The following is a 21,485-nucleotide window of genomic DNA, read 5'->3' as shown; positions in this document are numbered from 1 at the left end:
GTGACAGGAATGATCAGCAAATAATTAGAAATCACTAATTGCCGTACACCAAAGCTCGGTGGTTTGGTGATTTTTCTCCATGATTTTGTGGGGATTTGGCTCCGTGTGCGTGGCGGTTTCCCGCCAGCGTTCGCTCGCTCCTCCGAGTTCGGCTTCCAGCCCGTTTCGTACGCCATGGAAGTACACGACGAGGACGCCGGGCCAAGTCTTGTGTACCGTCGAGTTTCCGAAGATGAGGACGCCGCGCCTAGTGTAGGGTAGAGTAGTTAGTTTACATAGTTTACATCAAGAATTCACCAGCATCTCTCTCTATGTGTCATACTTCACTTTATACCATAATAGGCGAACAAAAAAAAATACACCAAGGACAACGTAGAAGAACTTGCATTTACTAAATGAATTTAAAAAATGACAAATTCATTAAAATAAAAATCGATAAAAAAAACAACTGGCCGCAGGTGGGGAACGATCCCACGTCTTCGCATTACGCGTGCAATGCTCCTACCGTTTAGCTACCGCGGCGCCATTTTCCATTCTGGAGTATTTATGTTTTACTACAAGAACTGAGCCTGGGAGTGTTAGCCAGCGCCACCACCCACAAGCCTTGGCGGCGGATGTGGAACATCCTTTCTGTCGCAGGCGTCACGAGTACGTGATCTAATTGGGTGAAGGAAACTTGTCAATAAAGCCACACGTGTTACCCGAAGACATCATTGTTGACGGTCTCAAGACCCTCGTTATGTAATGAACGAAAAGAAAGGGAACCTTTATTCTCGTTCTGGTACTTGTGACACCTGCGGCCGATTATTCTCGTTCTGGTACTTGTGACGCCTGCGGCAGAAAGGATGTTACACCTCCACCGGCAAGGTCTGTGAGTGGTGGCGCTTGCTTACACTCCCAGGCTTAGTTCTAGTCGTAAAACATAAATGCTCCAGAAAGTGGACGGGAAAACGGCGCCGTGGTAGCTCAATGGTAAGAGAGCATCGCACGCGTAAGGCGAAGACGTAGGATCGTTCCCCACCTGCGGCCTGTTGTTTATTCATCCATTTTCATTTCCATTAACTTATCATTTCTTTAATTCATTTAGTAAGTACAAGTTCCTCTATGTTGTCCTTGGTGTCATTGTTTGTTGGCCTCTTATTATATGATTAATAAAAATCGGGCCCCTCGGTTTTCTTTCTTCTCGTATTTCACACTATTACCACAAAGTTAACACAAAGAATACACCAGGGCACAGCAACCCCGAGGTTCGAGTGACACTACCAGACACCTAAGTCAAGTATTAGGGTCGCCTCCAGCTTTTTAGGCTCTTTTGGCATTGAGTGTGCTAACAAAATTCGTCATAAAATGCGTTCGTTTAGTAGCGGCATACGAGTGCGTACCCAAAAGTAACCGAAATTCTTTTTAACAAGGTATATATTCATAATTTTTTGAAAAACAACTTTTTGACTTTAAGAGTACTCTCCATTACACCTTATACATTTGTCAAACCTGCGATTCCATTCTTCGAAACATCTTTAAAACTCGTCTGTTTTGATGGCTGTTAGCTCCTTTCTTGTTTTTCCCTTCACCTATTCCACGTCGTGAAATTGCAGTCCTTTCATCTTCTTCTTCATTCGAGGAAAAAAAAATCTCGCACGGAGCGAGGTCAGGTGAGTAAGGGGCGTGGGGCGAGGGAGTCATGCTATTTTTTGCCCAAAACTGGCGCACTGACATGGCGGCGTGAGGTGTTGCATTGTCGTCGTTGAATAACCAGTCCCCCGTCTTCCACAAATCAGGCCTTTTTTGTCGCACACTGTTACGCAATCGCTCCAATACTTGTAAATAAAAAGTATAGCATGACTCCCTTGCTCCACGCCCCTTACTCACCTGACCTAGCTACGTGCGACTCTTCTTTTTGTTTCCTCGAATAAAGAAGAACATGAAAGGAGTGCGATTTCACAACGTAGAAGACGTGAAGAAAAAAAAAAAACGAGAGAGGAGCTAATAGCCATAAAAACAAACTAGTTTGAAAAATCTTTCGAAGAATGGAATCGTAGATTCGACAAAGGTATTAAGTGAAATGGTGCGTACATTTAAGGTGATAAGTTTTTTTCGTAAAAAATAAATAAATTCATAACTTTAAAAAAATATTTTCCGTTAGTTTTGGGTACCCCCTCATATAGCCAGTGACCCATACCAATGGCCCAATTAGGTTGGTGTGGAACAGATTAATCGGCGATGAAATATACCTTGTGACGCACTGCCAGTGACACAACTTTCTGCTTCAAGTCCTATTTACTGAACGCAGCAGCTCAATGCACCACAACCAGTGGTTTCCAAACTATGCCCATGGATTCAGATCTGGCCCGCGAAAGCGTCCTAACTGGTCCATGGCCGGCAGCAGTCCATGCGATGACGGCCGGAACGCAGAGAGGTACGCCAAGGCAACATGCCGCTTCCACCAGTGAGTGCTGCCCCTGGACAAAACATTGCGCTATTGGGTTTTTTTAACACGAAAGTGTTTTATGCCGGGGTCCACCAAGACTTCACTGACGTATTTCCGTCACGGAAAGAACGTCATTCCGTATTTCCGTATGACGTATTTCCGTCACGGAAATACGTCATACGGAAATACGGAATGACGTTCTTACAATGTACACGAACATAATACAAAGAAAGAAACCAGAAGAAAAAGTTCCACAAACATGCAAAATTTGGAAATCGAACCCACAGCCTCTCGGTCCGCGACGATAGATCGCCGAGCGTTTAACCCATTGCGCCACAAACGCATTTGCAGAGAGCTACACAGACGCGCCTTATATATCTAACACTCCTCCGTGTACCCGCGCTCTTGCTCGGGGCGGTGCCGCCGCCTACGAGCAGAAAAGAGAAGTACTGCATTATGACACTAACGCGCACCGACAGTGAACGCTTCGGTGGTCTCAGCACTACGACGCCTCGATGCCAGCATTCGAAGGGACGCTGGCATCAAGAAGCACTACCAACGCCGTCTTCACAGGTGGCGTTCACCGTACTCAGCACAGCGGAGCGTGGCCTCCGCAATTAGCTCTGAAAATGTTTCTGAAGTTGATCGCGGAGGCTGCAATTACGACGCGCTGTACGCGCTGATTTGACTCGGTGACGATTCAGTTACGTGCTTTGTCTTGCGCGTTGTATTAGTGTGTCAGTTACGTGCTTCGTCTTTCGCGTTGTGCTAGCGTGTGCAGCGTAGTGCAGCTTCCATATGCACGACGGTTGCTCATGGTCATCGACGTTGGTAGTCGTGATGGAGGAGACGTGCCACCAGGCGTCAGCGTGGGTGCATCAACGCCTAAGGGCGCTTTAGCCACAAAACACCAATAGACATTATATATCAATGTGCAATAAACATTACACTACTTCTGTGAAGACACGTTTCACTTTCGTGTTCTATACCGATTCCTATATAAGAGGGATCAATCACATTTTTTTATAGAGCTTCATACAATTACTAGAGGAAACTGTGGCGCTAGTATCGACGGGAGCTGCAAGCAGGGCAGTCCAGCCAGCATGATAATGATGGGTAGTAGTACATGGATTTTGTCTAAACATTGCCTTTCTGCCTTTAAGTTGCTTCGTTACATTGCGAAGTGATCGTTTTTAAGACAGTACCACGTTTTAAATAATTAAATAAACACTATTGAAATTGCCAGGCGGCAGGATTCGATCACAGTACCTCAAGCACAGAAATCAGATATCAAATTCATCCCACCATGGACGCATGGGCAAGTGAAACCACTTCAATTAGCAGCGATTATGCGTGCTCGTAGGGTCTCGTTATGCTCTGGATTAAAAAAAAAGTATAAATTGCGCAGAAATCGATACCAGTTTAGGACCATGCAGATAAAGCCTAATAAACGAAGCCACAAGAGCCTGCGAAGCCTGACGCACGAAGGTGTGGAAAATCCATGTAATACCGATCAATCCCATGGGGGCTGAATGATCGCAGCACCAGAGTACCCTCTATTTATTGCAGGAAATTCAATGTTTCGGGGAGCCAGCTTTACTGCAGTACGTGATCATGCAACGAGACCAACTCCTATGAGGCTGCGCCCACGAATCAGGAGCAGCGGGTAAGCAGCTGCTTCGATTGGCCGCTCCTATCCACACGTCAGAAGTGCCGGAGTTTTCTCGATTTCACCTATACACGCTGGGCAAAGAGAACTTCGGAACTACAGCATGTAAGTAGCGGTAGATAGTATGAAGCTTTTTTTTCCCCGTTCACACCTTGCCTGGTACGGGAACAGGGGAGGGCATCTCTCAAGAATTATAGAAGACTGGGCCCCTGCAGTCTGTAGTGGGGCATACTAAAATTTGTTGCAGTTGAATCGGAGGAGAACACGTTCGGAGTTACAAAAGGGCTCGTAAGGCAAATAACAACAAATGCTGAAGTTAGTGGTTTCTCAAAGCCAATGTTTTTGCGCTGCAAGATGCACGACCTGCGAGAATTACGTGGGCAATTATTTTCTTCTGAGAGCTGTTTTTGGAGCTTGATTGTTATTTGAGGACAAATGCGCTCGATCACCGACAATGTCGTAAATTTGTGTACGCGATGGAATCTGAGTTCGTTGGTGTCACTCATACAGCAGCAGTTCGATGGCTAGATGGGGAAATGTTGAGTGTCGTCCCTTTACCTTAGAAAAGAACCGGTATTTCGACAAAAGCATTGTCGCGAGCCACAACCATTGGCTTAGCAATGACTCTATAAATTGGTTCTTGCATTCCCATAATTATTAATTAATGGCTTGCCTAATTCATTCTAGTGGACAATCAAGTTTGCAGTGGGACACAAACAGTGCACATCTCGCACCTTGATACTGTTTTGGAACTAACCACCTATGGACTTGTTACAACGGTCTACTGCAAGCCCACATACATGGTAAAATAACCCGGTTTTCCTTCCATACACACCAAGGTCCACAAGCGCTCCGTCAACTCGGCACTGTTCGATCATGCCTTCCGTCGTTTCTCGAGTACAAGGCTGCATATCAATGTTCATTTTTGTACGGCAGGACTTGACCCACCCATGCTGTTGAGGGAGCGAGAACGCCAAGCCCTCAGCGCCAAACCAGCAAACGGTGCTAAAGAAAAGCAAGCGCGTTAACATCCAGTGTGTATGCGGTGAGAGCGAGACTTTGGCCAAAATGATTAATGATCAAAACGTATTGGTAGCGCATTACCTTGCAGCAAGTTACGTGGTCAACTCATGTGCGTAAAGGACCCCCTCGCAAAATCGGTCTAGCATCGTGTCTCGTGCAAAGAGCGTGACACAGCATATATTGGCGAATCGGAAACTTGAAATAGCGTCCTAAGCAGCATAAATCGACGTCGCCAGGTAGAATTCGGTATTTAAGGCATCATTTCAGCCGCACGAGACGATAACCATACCATAGATTAAGACTTCGTGTGAAGTATGGTCACGGATAAGCTTCAATTACTGCATATTAAGCCGGCGTACCAAGCCATAAACCAAACACGTGGTAATCTGGTCAATATCTACGCACGCGCACGGGGCAATCTCCCCCATTCTGAAACACCACCCTCCCAATTTGCTCTTAATTGTGAACAATGGACCCATGCGGCTCCCGAAAGTTGTCGTCTATTTCATGTTATGAAATTTTGACGAGTGTTAACTCAGTTAATGGGCCACATGAAAAAATACAGCGGATCCAACGTGCCCTGTTTGAATTTATATAGAGCGAAGATTTCCGTAAATGCATAAGGAGTGCTAAAACGCGAGCTTGTATTTATTCAATGTGAGTGGAAAGTGAAAACTCACGCTTTATTCAGGTATTTTATGCGGGAAATGCAATGCCTTGTAAAGGAAACACATCTGTGTAATATAACGATTAATTACATATGTCCGTGGTGGTCACTTTGGTGCTCTGACACTAAAGTAGCAGCCCACATTTCTGTGCGATTTGTTTGGGGTTAACCGACCTCCCCGTGTAGGCGCAGATTCGACCGTCCACAGGGTTGCCAGGTGGCGCAACACTTCGCAACCCGAGGCCATCTTTTCCGGCGCCCTCTGTACCGTCTCATCGCTGCACTTTGCGTCGTGGCCCCTTTACCCTCCCCTCCAGCGGCCAACAACCCACATGCACTGGCCGGCTTTCCGTCTCTACCTTCTACTGCTGCGGTCGAAGCATTGTGACTCATCGCTGCAAGATGGCGCCACCGTCCCGCAGCCGATTGTGAGCTATTTGGTGAGAACGCACGAGCAGCAGCAGCTGAAGCAGGTGGCAAGAGACCACGGTGAGCAAGAGAGGCGCAGAGAGGTTCGCAAAGAAATGTTCACTTGAATAAACGAAACGTGAAGCTGCAAGGAGAGTCAGTTCTCATTCATGACCTGTCTATCGAAATAAAAGGTTTTTGTTCAAAATTTCAATTTGAGAAACAAAGGCAAAACCGAAAGCGAGCGATTTTCCACTAATGCTCACGTATTAGTGCTGTACTGGGGAATAGAGTCCGGAACTATTGAGAGAGGACAACGAAGTCCGGCAGCCCGGAGAGCGCTATACAGTGACCGACGCTCTTGAGCATAGGCTCTTGTGTAGCCCTAGCTATTTTGTAAATAAACCCCCTTACAGTGTTACAGCGCTCTCCGGGCTGCTGGACGTCGTCGTCCTCTCTCAATGGTTCCGGACTCTCTTCCCCACTACATTGGCCCCGGCGGCGAAGAGGAGAAATCCTGGCGACTCAAGGCTATGCAAGCACAAGAGGGTCGTAGCAGGGCTTTAAGCGGCTCACGTTAACCATTTCACGACTGCGCCAGCGTTTGTCGGTGGGAGGTGTCACGTGCTCGACGTTCGCCTCAATTCCCCTCAATGTGGTGTTTCATTTGATCAGCTTGTGTTGAGGTTTCTGGTATAGGACTGCACCGGTTGCATAGTGTGATGCGTTCGGTGTTCAGCACGAAAGGCACAGAGTAATTCGGTATTCGCAAGATGGGACCCGACGATATTAGTTTTACCAGCTCACAAAAGGCACCTTCGCATTCTTCGTCCTAATGTAAAGGCATGTCTTTCTGGGTTAGACGTGTCAAGCACCTTGTTCTCAGTGTATAGTCTTTGATGAACGCCATGAAGTGTCCTGCTAGGCCAAAAAAAAAAAAAAAAAACACGGAGGAAGTGCATGTCATAAGGCTCGGTAAGTTTGGAGATTTTCCATACCGCTTTCTGCTTAGTGCTTTTAGTATCTCCATCGAACACCCTGCCAAGAAATGCTACTTTATATTGAAAGAACGCACTTCTTTAGTATACTTTGAGTTGGGCGAGGCTGATAGCTGAAGAACTTTGGAAAGATGACTAAGGTGCTCCTCCTTTGTCTTGGAGTAAGTAGATAATGAGGTCAATGTACATATTGTAAAATGTGCCCAAGTAAGGTTTCAGAATGTCGGTCCTAATCATCTGAAACCACGCAGGGGAGTTTTTCCAACAAGTCAAATGGGGTATGAACGCGAGGTTGACAATTGACAAGAACTTATGGAAAGGTCCTGAGGCAAAAAATTACACCATCTTCCCGGAGGGGAACCCTGAGTAGTATGCGAAGCAGCCATGGGGTTGATTCGAAGCTCGGAATCGGCCTGTCGCCACTGCCGTTTCGTGGCAGCGACTCGAGCCCTCTTCGCGGCGCTGTCCACGGCACTGACACTGGCGTTGACGCTGGCGCTGTCCGTGGCACTCATCGCGGCGTTGCGTGAGGAGAATGAGAGGAGTGGAGCGAATGAGATACCGCGAGCTACAGTGGCGCCCCCCAGCGGAGTATGCAGCGCCTACCGTCGCGCCTCCAATCTAAGCTGCTTCGCATTATTGCGCGCGGAGCCACAGATATTGCCATTCGTTGCGCAATCCGGAGAGGAGAGGAACGTCGGAGAGGAGAGGAGGAATGCCGAGAGGAGAGGAGGGGGAGGAGGACGCGCACGAGCAGTGCGGGTGTGGATGCCGCACGGCGGATGGATGGAGGGAGGGAGGGAGAGAGTGACATAGCCCTGACCATAAGCTGCTTCGCATCTAAAACATTGGGGGGAGCCGAAGGCACACCAATCAAGGTGGTGGCTCCGCCCATGGCGGTACCGGGAGGTGGTGGCTCTCGGCGACGTCGCGGGCCCTCTGTACGGCCTATCGTTGATGCGCGCTTTGAAGTATGGCGTCCCACTTGAACTTGTCGTGAAGATCAGAGCCCGCATTGAACGGTCACAGTCAGAGCATATGATCGAAAGTGTAGTATTTGTGCCAACATTTGGAGCACAATTGCGGGAAGTTGGAATCTATCCGATTGAGCGCCCTGGGGGTGAGGCACGATCTCGTCTGTAAGAGCCTAAACGTGACAGACTGAGCCCTGTTTAATTTTGGGTTAGGGGGAGGGAATTCCCTCCTGCTCAGTCTGTAGTGGGATGTGATCTCGTTAAAGGTGCTAAGAGGGTCTTTAGGAGAGCAATCCTGTGAGAGAGCTTCACCGTTAGCCCAGGCGCGGTTCGTGAATTCACGCGCTAGGCAGTGGGCCCGCTCGTTGGGGTTGCAATCCACGTGATTAACTACTCTGTCAACGTGGGTCGGGAACCAGGCGATGTGCTGACCCCTGTGTCGTTGCCCGCAGTACTTTGGAGATATTTGTTTACTAGGCTAGCCGTGTGCTTAGATACTAGGGCTGACGAGAAGGCCCTTACCGCCGTGCGCGAGTCGGAGAAAGCAGTCGTTGAGTCTTTGGCAGCGTTAAGAGCTAAAGCTATCGCGGTTTCCTCCGCCTCGTTTGCGTGCTTAGTGAATACGGACGCAGCGCTAATCAGCGTTCCGCGCGCGTCTACGACCGAGATTGCAAACCTATTTTCGCTGCCGTATTTGACCGCGTCAACGAAGAATGCATCTGCCCCGTATGGATTAACTCTTTGAAAGATGGCTTTAGCCCGTGCGATTCTTCGGCCCTCGTTATATACTGGATGAATGTTTCTCTGTGCGGGATCGACAATTATACCATCCTTGGCTTCATTGGACAGGGGGTATCTGTCGAGTGGCGGTTGTATGGATGATATACCTGCTTCGTTAAGAATTTTGTTGCCTGGCTTCGTTAATGAAAGCATGGAGATCTGCGCCGTGAGATGTGCCTCGATCAATTCGGGCTATTTTTCGTTTCTTTACATAGTGGAATCTCCCTAAAACCCTTGCAGAGATCTATTCGTGTAAAACAACGGTAACCCCCCGTTTCGTCAATGATGTCGTCGATACTCGGCAATGGATAAGGTATCAATTCAGTTTGATGATTGAGAGCCTGGTAGTCTGTACAAAGGCGAACATTCCATCTTCTTTTGATGCAATAGGTATAGGAGAAGCAAATTGGGATACAGAAGGCCGGATGATACATGCGTCCAACATCTCTTGCAACCTTTTCATCTCTGGACATACTATAGGGGGCTCTAAGAACCGCCGTTTTTTTTTCTGCGAGGTCGAAAGGAATGACATGTGCTTTAACCGCTGGAGGATAGCTCCACATGCATATAAGCTCTGGGTACTTTTTTCTTGATGTCTTCCTGGTTGAAAATCAGCCTTCATATGCTAGGTTCTTTACCAGGGTCTTCGGTCATGTTGTCTTCGGCCATTACTTTGTCGTCCCAATAAAGGTTTATCTTGAGTTTCTTCAGGTCTGGGCGGGGCAAAAAAAATCATAGGCGACAATGGGAATTGCCAGTACGTCAGTGGTAATAGAATGTCCTAGGAATTCAATAGCCAGGGTCATTCATTCGCTTTGCATAGTCGCTGACCCATCGTCGGCTTGGACGCGCAACGTTCTACGAGCATGCAGACGACCGTCATCCACTCGACTCTTGTAGATAATTGAGAGAGAAGCCCCACTGTCAACGAGTGCCTTCACTTCAATGCCATCTACCTTAACTGCGGCATACAATAAGCTTGACGACACCAAATACACGGTCTCACTGTAGTTTTTTTGTTTTCGAGCTTGTGATCCAAGGTAGTCAGTTTATGTTGAATCAGTGTGTCGTGAACTTGGGTAACTGCTGCGTTGCCATCATCACAGTCATGATCAATGCTTCCCAGGTGTTTGTTTATGAAGCCATCTTCACACTCAGATGATGGCAAGGGCATGTTCATTCAGGTTATGAGAATCAAGTTCTGTTCTACCGGCTGGTTGTCTTCTTAATGTGCTTGTTGGCACAAAGGTCTGTAGAAAGCTCAGAAGGTCATCAAATCTTCTTGGACCTTTCAGCTGGAATTGACTACAGATGTCGATACACAACCTTTGCGTTATCAAAGCTACAACTGCAGGAGACGCCAGCTTCGGTTCTGCAGAATACAATAGGCGACGCTTTTCAAGACAGTACTCAAGCAGAGTGCCACATGTATATCTGAACCGTAGTGCAGCATTCCATCTTTCCACTGCGTTGCCTTGGAAAGCAGCTAAAAAGTTGCTTTTTCAGTTTCGAACATGTTGGTCCATGATCCACGAGTTGCGCATATGATTGTCTGGCGACAGCGCCCAAATAGCGGCACATATTCAAACTCTTTGTGTCGTCGGAGTGCCACATGTTTTTGTCACAGGTGTACCCAACAAACCACAGCCAGTAAGTAGTGCGCATTTACGAGTCTCCTTCAAAAACATCCGGCTCTACAATATATCGTGCTGATTTCTCTGGATTAAACGGTTAGACCAAAGTTCTCATTACTTCACTTTGTTGCATCATTTGCCTTTGCAGTTGTTCAGTAACAATCAAGACCAGGCTCTCCTTCCTGGCAGCCATTTCCTCTTATAGGGTGCCACGGTGCATGGGTTCCCGAAACGAGTTCACTCAGTGTCAGGAGATGTACATTCACTGTCACCGATCCTGTTTGCATCAGGGCTTGGCGGCTTACTGCAGCTTCATGCGGCACCACGTTGATCAGCCAAGTAGAACTAACTTCGCAAGGAAGATCCGTCGCTGGCTCGCCGTGCACTTGGTATCGGGTGAAAACAAGAGACTCCAATGAAGCCTGGTCGACGAAAAACATCACCCACATGTCTGGTCTTCAAAAGCTGTCGACTGCGACAAAATGTAGCGTTCCTAACTGAAAAGGCTATGCAAAATACATCATCTCCATGAGACGGGTGTCGTCCGCCATTTGCTTGCTTGCTTGCTTGCTTGCTTGCTTGCTTGCCTTCAAAAGTGGCTTAAATCTCACTTCTTCATCCTGACTACTCCCCCTGTCGACCTCTTCGTCTTCTTTCATGCATCCAGCGCAGACCGCTTAGCCATGTTTTACAATGTTTTGTGAGATGTCATGTCAATTAGTGCCTAAATCTGCAGACAATGCTCCTGCAGAATGTCATTAATGCAACTCCTGGTCTGCATGGAAATATGCTACAGCACGCAAATACTCGGAAAATGTAAAGCTGAAAGTGCACATTCATATACAAACCCTTTTACAAACAAGAAGCCGATAATAGCAAACCTTCCATTGGTACCTGGAATGGAAAAACTGAGTGGTTGAACCAGGTGTATGGTGCATGCATTAGAGGTGAAAGGATTCATATATCTGATGACATGGATAGTCAATTTTCGCCACAAATGTCAGCCTTTCATGCATTTATGTAATCACTTCTGCAGTGCAACCAGTTGAAGTGCAGCTCCTGTATTGTACGTTTTATGTGTGCTTAATCTGATAGTGTAGTAACCATGTTTCCTAATTCTAGTCGCCAACTGTCCAAGCCTTCACCAGCAGTATGCAAGGCTATTTATTCGTAGAAGCATGATGACATCAAAAAAATTTACGTAGCTCACACTGGAGGCGCAATGGCAAAGAGACAGTGGAGCTGATGGGCACCTAGGCAGTGGAGCTGGTGGGCTCGGCGACTGCGCATCTGCACAGCTCGCTAAACCTTTCGCTTTTGCAAAGCAGATCGTCACCTTCGCTACTGTGCATTTCCTGCTGCCTGCGATAACCGCATCTGCTCCATCAGCTTCGTCGAGGTGCGTTATGGACTGCCAAGGAAACGAGCCAGCTGACATCCAGGTTTTCCGCCCAGCGTTGCGTCTTGCCCGGACATCCTACAGAATAAGTGGCGGCCGGTGGTCCTCAGTCAGGGGTGGCAATCCCCATCGTCATCAACGACAACGCAACCACCAGGTATAAACTGGAGGCGGCCATCGACACAGCTTTGTTGGCTCGGCGACTGCGCATCTGCACTGCTCGCTAAACATTTCCTTTTTGCAAAGCAGATCATCACCTTCGCTACTCTGCATTTCCTGCTGCCTGCGATAACCGCTGCTGCTCCATCAGCTTCGTGGAGGTGCGTTGTGGACTGCCAAAGAAACGAGCCAGGTGACATCCAGGTTTTCCGCCCCAGCGTTGCGTCTTGCCCGGACATCCTACAGAATAAGTGGCGGCCGGTGGTCCTCAGTCAGGGGTGGCAATCCCCATCGTCATCAACGACAACGCAACTACTAGGTATAAACTGGAGGCGGCCATCGACACAGCTTTGTTGGCTCGGCGACTGCACATCTGCACAGCTCGCTAAACATTTCGGTTATGCAAAGCAGATCATCACCTGCGCTACTGTGCACTTCCTGCTGCCTGCGATAACCGCTGCTTCTCCATCAGCTTCATCGAGGTGTGTGGTCGACAGCCAAGAAAACGAGCCAGGCAACATCGAGGTTTTCTGTACCAGCGATGCGTCATGCCGGGACATCCTACAGAAGTGTCGGCAGGTGGTCCTCAGTCAGGGGTGGCAATCCCCATCGTCATCAACGGCAACGCAGCCACCACATAGAGAAACATACTGGCATGGAGGAAGAAAAATATAGGAGGGAGCATTACGTCACGCGACAGCCTTGGCAAGCGAACGCTTCGTGTAGCGAACAGTGGTGGCCCAACACGTGACCTCTTGCGTCGAGATCACGGAAAATCGAAATTTGCCGAGACGTTTGGTTACCGATAGTTTTTATTCGGTACGTACTCGGCTGGCAGCTGCGCACATGCCGGAACAAAAAATATTTTTCTTGCTTTGTTTTTCTTCCTTGTTTTTGTTTGTGTTTATTTCAAGAGTTTCAAATGGTTTCGAATGGGCATGGAAAAAAAATCAACCGGGAGCACTAAAACCTACCGCGCGCTCTGACGTATCCTCCGTGCTGTGACGTTTTTATCACGTGTTGGGCCACGAGAGTCGGCGACAATGGCGTTGCGGTAGGCTCCCTCCTACATTTGCCTTCCTCCATGCATACTGGTAAAGAGCGGACACTCCCGTAGGGCCTTGCGGCCGTGCTACTACAGTGCCGCCAGAGCCCCGAGGGGCTGGTCAGACCGCTAATTTTGCCTTCCGATATTTTCAACGCGCGGTTTAGCTCTGTTTTCGTTACGGTTCCGATAGCAATGCTTTCAAACCTCCTTTAGCTTTGGCTGTTAAAATTATCAGCAATGTCGTCTATAATGCAGGGCAAGAGCTTTCATATTTCGTTTTAAGCATGCCGTACACATACCGACGTAATAAGCTCGCGGATCGTAACCTTTTTTACTGTAAAAAAGCGTATTCAGAAAGCTAAAACTGCTCATAAAATCAGCAAGCTTGCGATGCCTGCCGCTCCAAAGACGAGCGCTGTGGTTGAAAAAATGCATCTATGTAAGGGTAGCAGACGTGCGAACTTCAGTACTTCCACCAACAGTAAGCGTAAGTCGATTCACAAATCTTAAACAGCCGTCGCAGATGACCACTTAAGAAGGCATTTTCACAATAGGGGTGTAGTAGTCTTACGAACATTATTATGTCTATCTGCGCCGCTCGAACTGACGCAGGTAAGCGTTCGAACGCGCTGTTGCGGCTGATTGGCCAGAGGCCACAGCTGATAGCCGAGGATAGCGCGTGCTTATGTCTTTGTCGCGCACTCTGATTTGTCATCTCAAAGGGCATTGAGCTGTTTCATTGCATAATTGTATTGAGCGTGCGCTGCTGTGGAAGGCAGTAGCATTAATGCTGTGCGGCGTACTTCTGCCTAATGTCTGATAGGCTGTGTTTCTGTATGCGCGAAGTAGCCTGAATATTCATGCTCGTAATGACACTCTATTGGGTGTTAGCAAACATAAGTGCAGTGTCCATCCCTGACAACCGTCATGTTTGTCATTGATGTGTTCGGAGCCCAGTTCTATCGTTTTTTTATTCTAGTTTGAGCTTTCTCTCCACCTTCGAGGCACAACTGATCAAGATATTTTAATAAAGTTTATTCTCTCTCTCTTGCTCATAGGGCTGCGGATGATTGTTTTTTTCCAACGCTTTGAGGCTACAATTCCCCATGAGAGATGAAATAATAAAAAACGAATAAACGCTTCAAGTTATCAAAAGTTGTTTCTGTCGCATAATTCGCGGTCGTCTTCTATGCTGTGCCTATTTTGGTAAAAACGAGCACAGCATAACACTCATAAAGACACCACTACGTTTTTTTGTTTTGCATAAACAAAGCCGGTACAGGCGACAGCCAACGGCAAAAGCAGACGGGGGAAAAATCGACAGCAGACGACAGCCATTGCTTTCCTATGATTGGCCGGAGCTGCTTATTCTAAACCCCAGACTAATATCAGTCCTGGGCGAAATGACGTCACTCACATCTTTCAGTCGCTTCGTGCGATGTTCTTTCTATAGTTTCCTGCTCTCACTTACTCTTACCTAAGAAACCCTTTATAGGCGTTTGTGAATCCAGCGCAAGAATTTTTGTCCAGCCGGCAACCGTCTTACGATGCTCCGCACCTGCTGCGCAGTAGTCAGGCCAACATGACGGCGCGAAAAAGCCAGTCACAGTGGCCCGGTATCGTGAAGTGAACAATGTGGAGCGTGCCCGACGCTAAGCGCGATCACTAAAACGCGTCGTATCAGGAAGGTCAGCATTGACATCACTCAAATTATGCTGCCTTGTACGCTCTCCCGGCGGCACACAGTTCGATCACTTAATTCAGTGCGTTTGGACATAGCTACGACAGTTCGGTTTAATTAGCGGTGCAAGTACATATCGTAGGGATCGTACTGAAGGACTGAACGAACTTCACATAAAGACCGGGGTGCTTGCGGCATACGGCTGACAACTCAATTATTATTTCACTTATGTGTAACTTCCATATTTGCCTTCACACTGCACACGTATCCGCAACTTCTCGGGCTTCGACTATGCCTCAGTGATAGTTGTGGCTTCAAATTATTTATTTAGCCACAAGAAAAGTGGAAAAATACTTATCGAGAAAATGATCAGGCAAGGAGACACAATCTCTCCAGTTATACGCTTACAAGAAGTATTCAAGCTATTAGACTGGGGAGGGTCGAGGGCGATGATCAATGGCGAGTATGTCAACAACCTTCAGCCTGCCGATGACATTGTCCTGGTTAGCAACGCTGGAGACACATTGCAACGATGGAATGAGGACCTTAACCTAACCAAGAAAGTGTGAGAGTAGGTCAACAAAGGCAATGTTGAATAACCTGTCAAGCGAACAAGCATACACGATCGGCAGTCAGGCTCTGGAGTATGTAAAGGAGTAAGTTTATAATGGTGAATTACTCATAAGGAACCCTGTTCATGAGACGAACATTTACAGTAGAATGAAAATGGGTCGCAGTTTATACGGCCGGAATTACCAAATCGTGACCGGCAGCTCACAGCTGTCGTTGAAAATAAAAGCGTACAATCAATCTACTCTTCCAGTACTATCATATGGGGCAGAAACTTTGGGGTTAAATGAAGGGTGAGAATAAGTTAAGGACCGCAACAAACAAGCGATGAAACGAAAAATTATATGCCTATATAACGCTAAGAGAGAGCAAGAGCGCTGTGGATCAGAAAGGAAACGGGGGTAGTGTTAGTTGAAATTAGGAGGAAAAATAGGAGCTGGGCATGCGGCTTAATTTAAAGGGCAGATAATTGGGGGTCAATTAGAAGTACATAGTGGGTGCTAGGGGAAAGGAAGCGCAGTCAGGGACGGCGGAAAATTAGGTGGGGTAATAAAATGAGGAAATTTGCAGGCATAACTTCAAATAAGCTAACGCAAGTCAGGAGTAATTAGAGATCGCTGGGAGGGGACTACGCCCTGCAGTGAACATAAAAGTACGCTGATGACGTTTAGAACATACAAAATTTGCGCGGAATTTTAATTAACAGTTGCTCTTGAGCCGTATTTGGCTTCATACTGCGAGGCCGGGTTCGCCCTTTTACAGAAGGGCGTCGGGCGCCGCTTGGATACCACCCAAGTGGCACATACCATGCCACCTTGGCATCGTAGTATATGTGCAGTGACTGCTCTGAACAAAGTACGTAGTGTCGCAAGATCGACGAGTGGAAGCTATTTGATCCGAAACCAGCTAGAATGTTGAACCGCTATGTGCTTCGAGTACGGTGCTGTGTAGTATTCTGACGTGCACTTGAAAATTTATGGCAACGTTGGCAACTAAGCTGCGGCAACTAAGGCAGATATGGCAAATATGGCAACTAAGCTGCACCGTTCTTACGCACTTTGTTAGCGAAAATGTTCTTACGCTAAGATGAGCGTGCCACCGAAGTGGCAGCGCAGTTAACTTACCACATCGTATGAGAGCGAGGAGGAAACATAGCTCGGATTGAACGATAAGGAATGAAAGAAGCGCAGTTGCCTGATATTGCGATTGCACATCACGCGTCTGTAGTTGAGGCTATGCTCTCCCAACAAATCACTGCACACCCGTATTCGCCGGCTTCCTTTTCCGGGCGCCTGCTACAGCGCCGACAAGCTCAACCGCGCTCACCTGTTCTCCGCATCGCCGTTAAAAGAATTGTGGTGAAAGTGTTACGCATTCTGCTCACATTTCTGCGAGAGAAAGGACTGCGGGACACATGGAGACATGTTTGGCGCAGAAAGAGACGCTTAATCGGAGCAATTGGCGGCCAGGTCTGCCAGGCTCACTCCTCCTGTATACATCACCACCACCACCTTCCTATTACAAAGCTGTTAAATGTCTTTATTTCTATATTAATTAAGGAGTGAAAAACAAAAGTTCCATAATATATGATTCGTATGGCCACAAAACAAAGGACCCATCACCCGCACTTTCGTCGGTATGGTATGTGATCGTGCTGCACACTGTTGCAGGTGCGATTCTAATGCCGCGCATCGGCTCATTATCAGCTACCTCATTATCAGCTACGTGTTTACGACGTTGTCAAGCGCCAACCGACGACGAAACGCGCGCTCACTTGGCATAGGATAACTGTGGAGGCCACGGAGAGCTAATAATGTAGCCCTTAAAAAGAAATGCAGAAAGAAGCCGTGACTATCAATAGTCCCCAAATTATGATAGAAAACTTCACTACGTGACATCCACACCTGCAAGCTTCCCTGCCTATGAACACTTTGACATCGCATCAGCGTTCATGGTTTCTTCTTAGCTTCTCCTCAGCTGATAAAATACGATGGTGCTTCACTCCAGGCCAGTTTAGGCGACCGCATTCCTACATAGGCGAAATGCACAAAGGGCCGTACAAATCAAATTTGAAGACCGGTAATAAATGATAGGCTCGCGATCTAAGGACCTGCAGCCCCTAATTACACTGTCTGCCATAGCCCGAGTGCCCCCTCATTGAAGTCAAGGCTAATCAGTCAACATCACCACGATGCTCAGTGCCAACGTTACCATAAATTTTCAAGTGCACGTCAGAATACTCCACAGCACCGTACTTGAAGCACATAGCCGTTCTACTTTCTTGCTGGTTTCGGATCAAATCGGTTCAACTCGTCGATCTTGCGACACTAACGCACTTTGCTCAGAGCAGTCACGATGCCAAGGTGGTGTGGTATGTGCTGCTTCGGTGGTATCCAAGCGGGGCCCGACGCCATTCTGTAAATATCCGAACGCGGCCTCGCAGTACGAAGCGAAATGCGGCTCAAGAGCAACAGTCCTTTGAAATTCCGCACGAATTTTGTATGTTCTAAAGCGTCATCAGCCTACTTTTATGTTCACTGCAAGGCGAAATCCCCTCCCGGCGATCTCTAATTACCCCTTACTTGCGCTAGCTTATTTCCTGATTTTATTACCCCACGTAATTTTCCGCCGTCCGTGACTGCGTTTCCTTGCCCCTAGCACCCACTCTGTACTTCTAATGGACCACCGATTATCTGCCTTTTAATTTAGGCGGCATCATCATCATCAGCTTATATTTATGGCCACTGCCTCTCCCTGTGAGGTCATGTGGGAGGTAGTGGCCGAATACAGCACCAGGGAGGCCAATTCCTGTTCTGGTGAGGGAGTGACTTTGTTGAAGCTTAGTGGGCTTTCTTAATTTGGTTGCACCTGGACTAGTATAGCCCCACTAGCTCTCGGCGATCTCTTTTTTTGCCGGTGTCAGGCGACACTCCATGCCTGAAAATGTAGCGGACTGGAGGAGGATTCGAACTTACGACCTTTAGATTAGAAGCCGGGTGTTCTACCTCTGCTCCACGCCACTGTTTAGGCGGCATGCCCAGCTCTTATTTTTCCTCTTAATTTCAACTAACGCTACCCCCGTTTGCTCTCTGATCCACAGCGCTCTCTACCTCTCTCTTAATGTTATATAGGCATATCATTTTTCGTTTCATTGCTTCTTTGATCGGTCCTTAACTTATTCTCACACTTAATTATTAACCTCAAAGTTTCTGCCCCATATGATAGTACTGGAAGAAAGGAATGATTGTACGCTTTTCTTTTTACCAGAGGGGATAGGAACCCCTCTGGTAAAGGTAAATTCCCTATAATTGCCTGGTAAATTCCCTATAAGTAACAAGAGGGGTTATCATGAACAGCGTTCCCTATGAGTAATTGACCAATATAAACTTACTCCTTTACATATTCTAAAGCCTGATTGCCGATCATGGATTCTTGTTCGCTTGACAGGATGTTCAATATTATCTTTGTTGACCTACTATCACGCTTTCTCGGTTAAGGTCCTCAATAAACTGTTTCAAGGTGTCTCCAGCGTTGCTGAACAGTGCAATGTCATCGGCAAGCTGAAGGTTATTGTCATATTCGCCATTGATCATCGCCCTCGATCCTCCCCAGTCTAATATCTTGAATACTTCTTCTAAGCATTATATTAGCATACCTGGAGAGATTGTGTCTCCTTGCCTTACCATTTTCTCGATAAGTATTTTTTCACTTTTCTTGCGGCTAACTAAAACATGTGAAGCCACAACTATGACTGAGACAGAGTCGAAGCCTGAAAAGTTGCGGATACGTGTGCTATGTGAAGCCAATTATGGAAGCTATATATAAATGAAATAATTATTGAGTTGTCAGCCGTACGCCGCAAGCACCCCGGCCTTTATGTGAATTTCGTTCAGTCCTTCAGTACGATCCCTACGATATGTACTTACACCGCTAATTAAATAGAAATGTCATAGCTTTGTCCAAACTCACTTAATTAAGTGATCGAACTGTGCGCCACCGGGAGAGCGCACAAGGTAGCATAATTCGAGCGACGTCAATATTGACCTTGGTTATACGACGCGTTTTAGTGACCGCGCTTAGCGTCGGGCACGCTCCACATTGTTCACTTCACGATACCGGGCCGCAACACTACATTTGCTAGTAGGTACAGCGTTTGACCGCTGGCGCCATGCTGCGCCGCTCGCACGTACCGCGTTTCTAGGTGGTTCCGTTCACCGAGGGCGCTCGAACGCAATGATATGGTTTGCACGAATGCAACCCTTGGAAGCGTGGCTGTATGGCTGAGTGAAGAAGAAGAAGCCGCTTCGAACGGCCGTGTTTAAAATCTACTCTGCTGGAAACAGCGCATCGGCCATAGGCCGAGGATCCCTTGCAACGTCTACCGTTACCGGTAATTACAAGATCGTTCTTCCTCGTTTGCCATCTGGAAATACCGTTCTCAACTCGGTGTTCCTACATACGGACCTTGCTGGTCGGCCGTACCGCACCCCGGATTTTCGTGATGCCCTGCTCTCGGTGCTCGATACCAAGGACATTCTCGGAGCAGGCCAGTATCAGATGAGCCATCTGTGGCTCGTCACCTGCGCCAACAGCCTTTCCAAGCAGAAGCTCGTCGATAAAGGTGAGCTACTAGTGAAAGGACTGAAGTGCCTAGTCATCGACCCTGAAAGCCGGAACATCAAAATGAAGCTTCTGTGGCTTCCTCCTCACCTAGAACAGAAGCGTATTATTGAAGCATTGGAACCATATGGAATGGTGCAATCCATAAACAGAGAAATGTGGCGTTGCGAGGGCATGGAGAGTTGGCAGATGACAAATCGCGATGTGGAATTCACGCTCAAAGAAGGCCTCTCTACCAGTTCCCTTCCTCATCTTCTGACGATCTTCAGACATCAGTGCTTAATTTTGATTCCCGGACGACCTCCCTTGTGCCTTCGATGCAACAGAGTAGGGCATATAAGAAGACAGTGCAAAACACCACGCTGCGCGAAGTGCCACCGTTATGGTCATAATGCAGAGGCATGCGTTGGCACGTATGCTGACAAGCTTCGTGGCAGTAAACCGGTGGACGATGACACCATCGTTGACCACGTCATGGATGTAAGTGAGGTCGTAGATGCCTCTGGCGAAGCGCCTGCTGTAGACCACCGGGCTGAGGAAGTGCAAGTATCGGCAGCTGCGGACACTGCTACAGCGAAGGTTACTGAAGAACGTACAGTGACCGACCGTGAAAAGGACCCTTGTGCAACGTGGGCCGAATCACCACCATTTCGGGACCAGCTTCATCCTGCCGAGGATACTGAAATGACTGAGACATCCAAGAAGCGTCCAGCCCCGGCAGATGATTTGGAGTGCTCTGGGAAAGAGCCTAAGGTCGCCCCGGCTAAGGCGAAGAAACCCCTCCATGGAGCCCCTGTGAGTGCAGATGCCGCTGCAGTTCAAGAAGTTCCTGCAGCTGCGACTCCTCAAAGGGGTGGGACAGGCAAAACAAAGGTAGCAGCGCTACGTGTAGGCGCTGCGCCTCAGTAGTGGAATCATGGCGGGCGCCCTTCCCTTAACATTTGGAACACTGAATGTCCGTGGCTTACGTAGTAAGCGACGGCAGGGTCAGTTATTACACTTGTTGCGTAGCCGTGCGTTAGATGTTATTGCAATTCAGGAAACAAAAATCGAATCCGATGACGACACGGCGGCTGCTGTAGCTCCATTTCTTTCGGAGTGTGAAGTATGTGTCAGCCACGCGATTGGTGTCTCTGGAGGATGTATGATATTTGTGAGGAAAACGCGGCAATGCAACGTGTTGGGACTGTGCACTGATAGGGAAGGGCGCCTTGTATGGTGTGATGTCAATATTGATAGTCATGTTTGGAGGTTTCATTGTGTGTATGCGCCAAGTAAGGCACGTGACCGGGAGGACTACTTTTTCTCATTGACCGAGCACTTACGCAATGACCGTGTATTGGTTGTCTTAGGTGACTTTAATTGTGTGTGTAGTGGTCAGGATCGGTCGTCTACAAGGCAACGCCATGATACCAGCGTTGACGTTT

General features: G+C 47.8%; 2 protein-coding genes across 1 annotated transcript; one reads left to right on the top strand and one right to left on the bottom strand.

The window, feature by feature from the left end:
* The window catches only part of LOC125940785 (uncharacterized), an 847,616-nt gene that overhangs the window by 772,880 nt on the left and 53,251 nt on the right, over window positions 1-21,485 (bottom strand).
* LOC119431629 (uncharacterized) lies at window positions 6,120-20,967 on the top strand. Its single transcript, XM_037699110.1, has 2 exons — window positions 6,120-6,276; window positions 19,724-20,967. The coding sequence occupies exons 1-2, from the start codon at window positions 6,120-6,122 to the stop codon at window positions 20,965-20,967; spliced, it is 1,401 nt and encodes a 466-aa protein (XP_037555038.1).

Source organism: Dermacentor silvarum, chromosome 10 (assembly GCF_013339745.2).
Source record: "Dermacentor silvarum isolate Dsil-2018 chromosome 10, BIME_Dsil_1.4, whole genome shotgun sequence".
Taxonomy (NCBI): domain Eukaryota; kingdom Metazoa; phylum Arthropoda; class Arachnida; order Ixodida; family Ixodidae; genus Dermacentor; species Dermacentor silvarum.
The sequence above is the reverse complement of the archived record's forward strand: the minus strand, read 5'-3'. Positions and strand labels throughout refer to the sequence as shown.

Excerpts from the sequence above, each read along its gene's own strand:
- LOC119431629 (XM_037699110.1), top strand. The coding sequence starts at position 6,120 with ATGCACTGGCCGGCTTTCCGTCTCTACCTTCTACTGCTGCGGTCGAAG. Across the intron at positions 6,277-19,723 it reads GCAGGTGGCAAGAGACCACG|TGAAGAAGAAGAAGCCGCTT; the intron begins GTGAGCAAGAGA and ends TGTATGGCTGAG.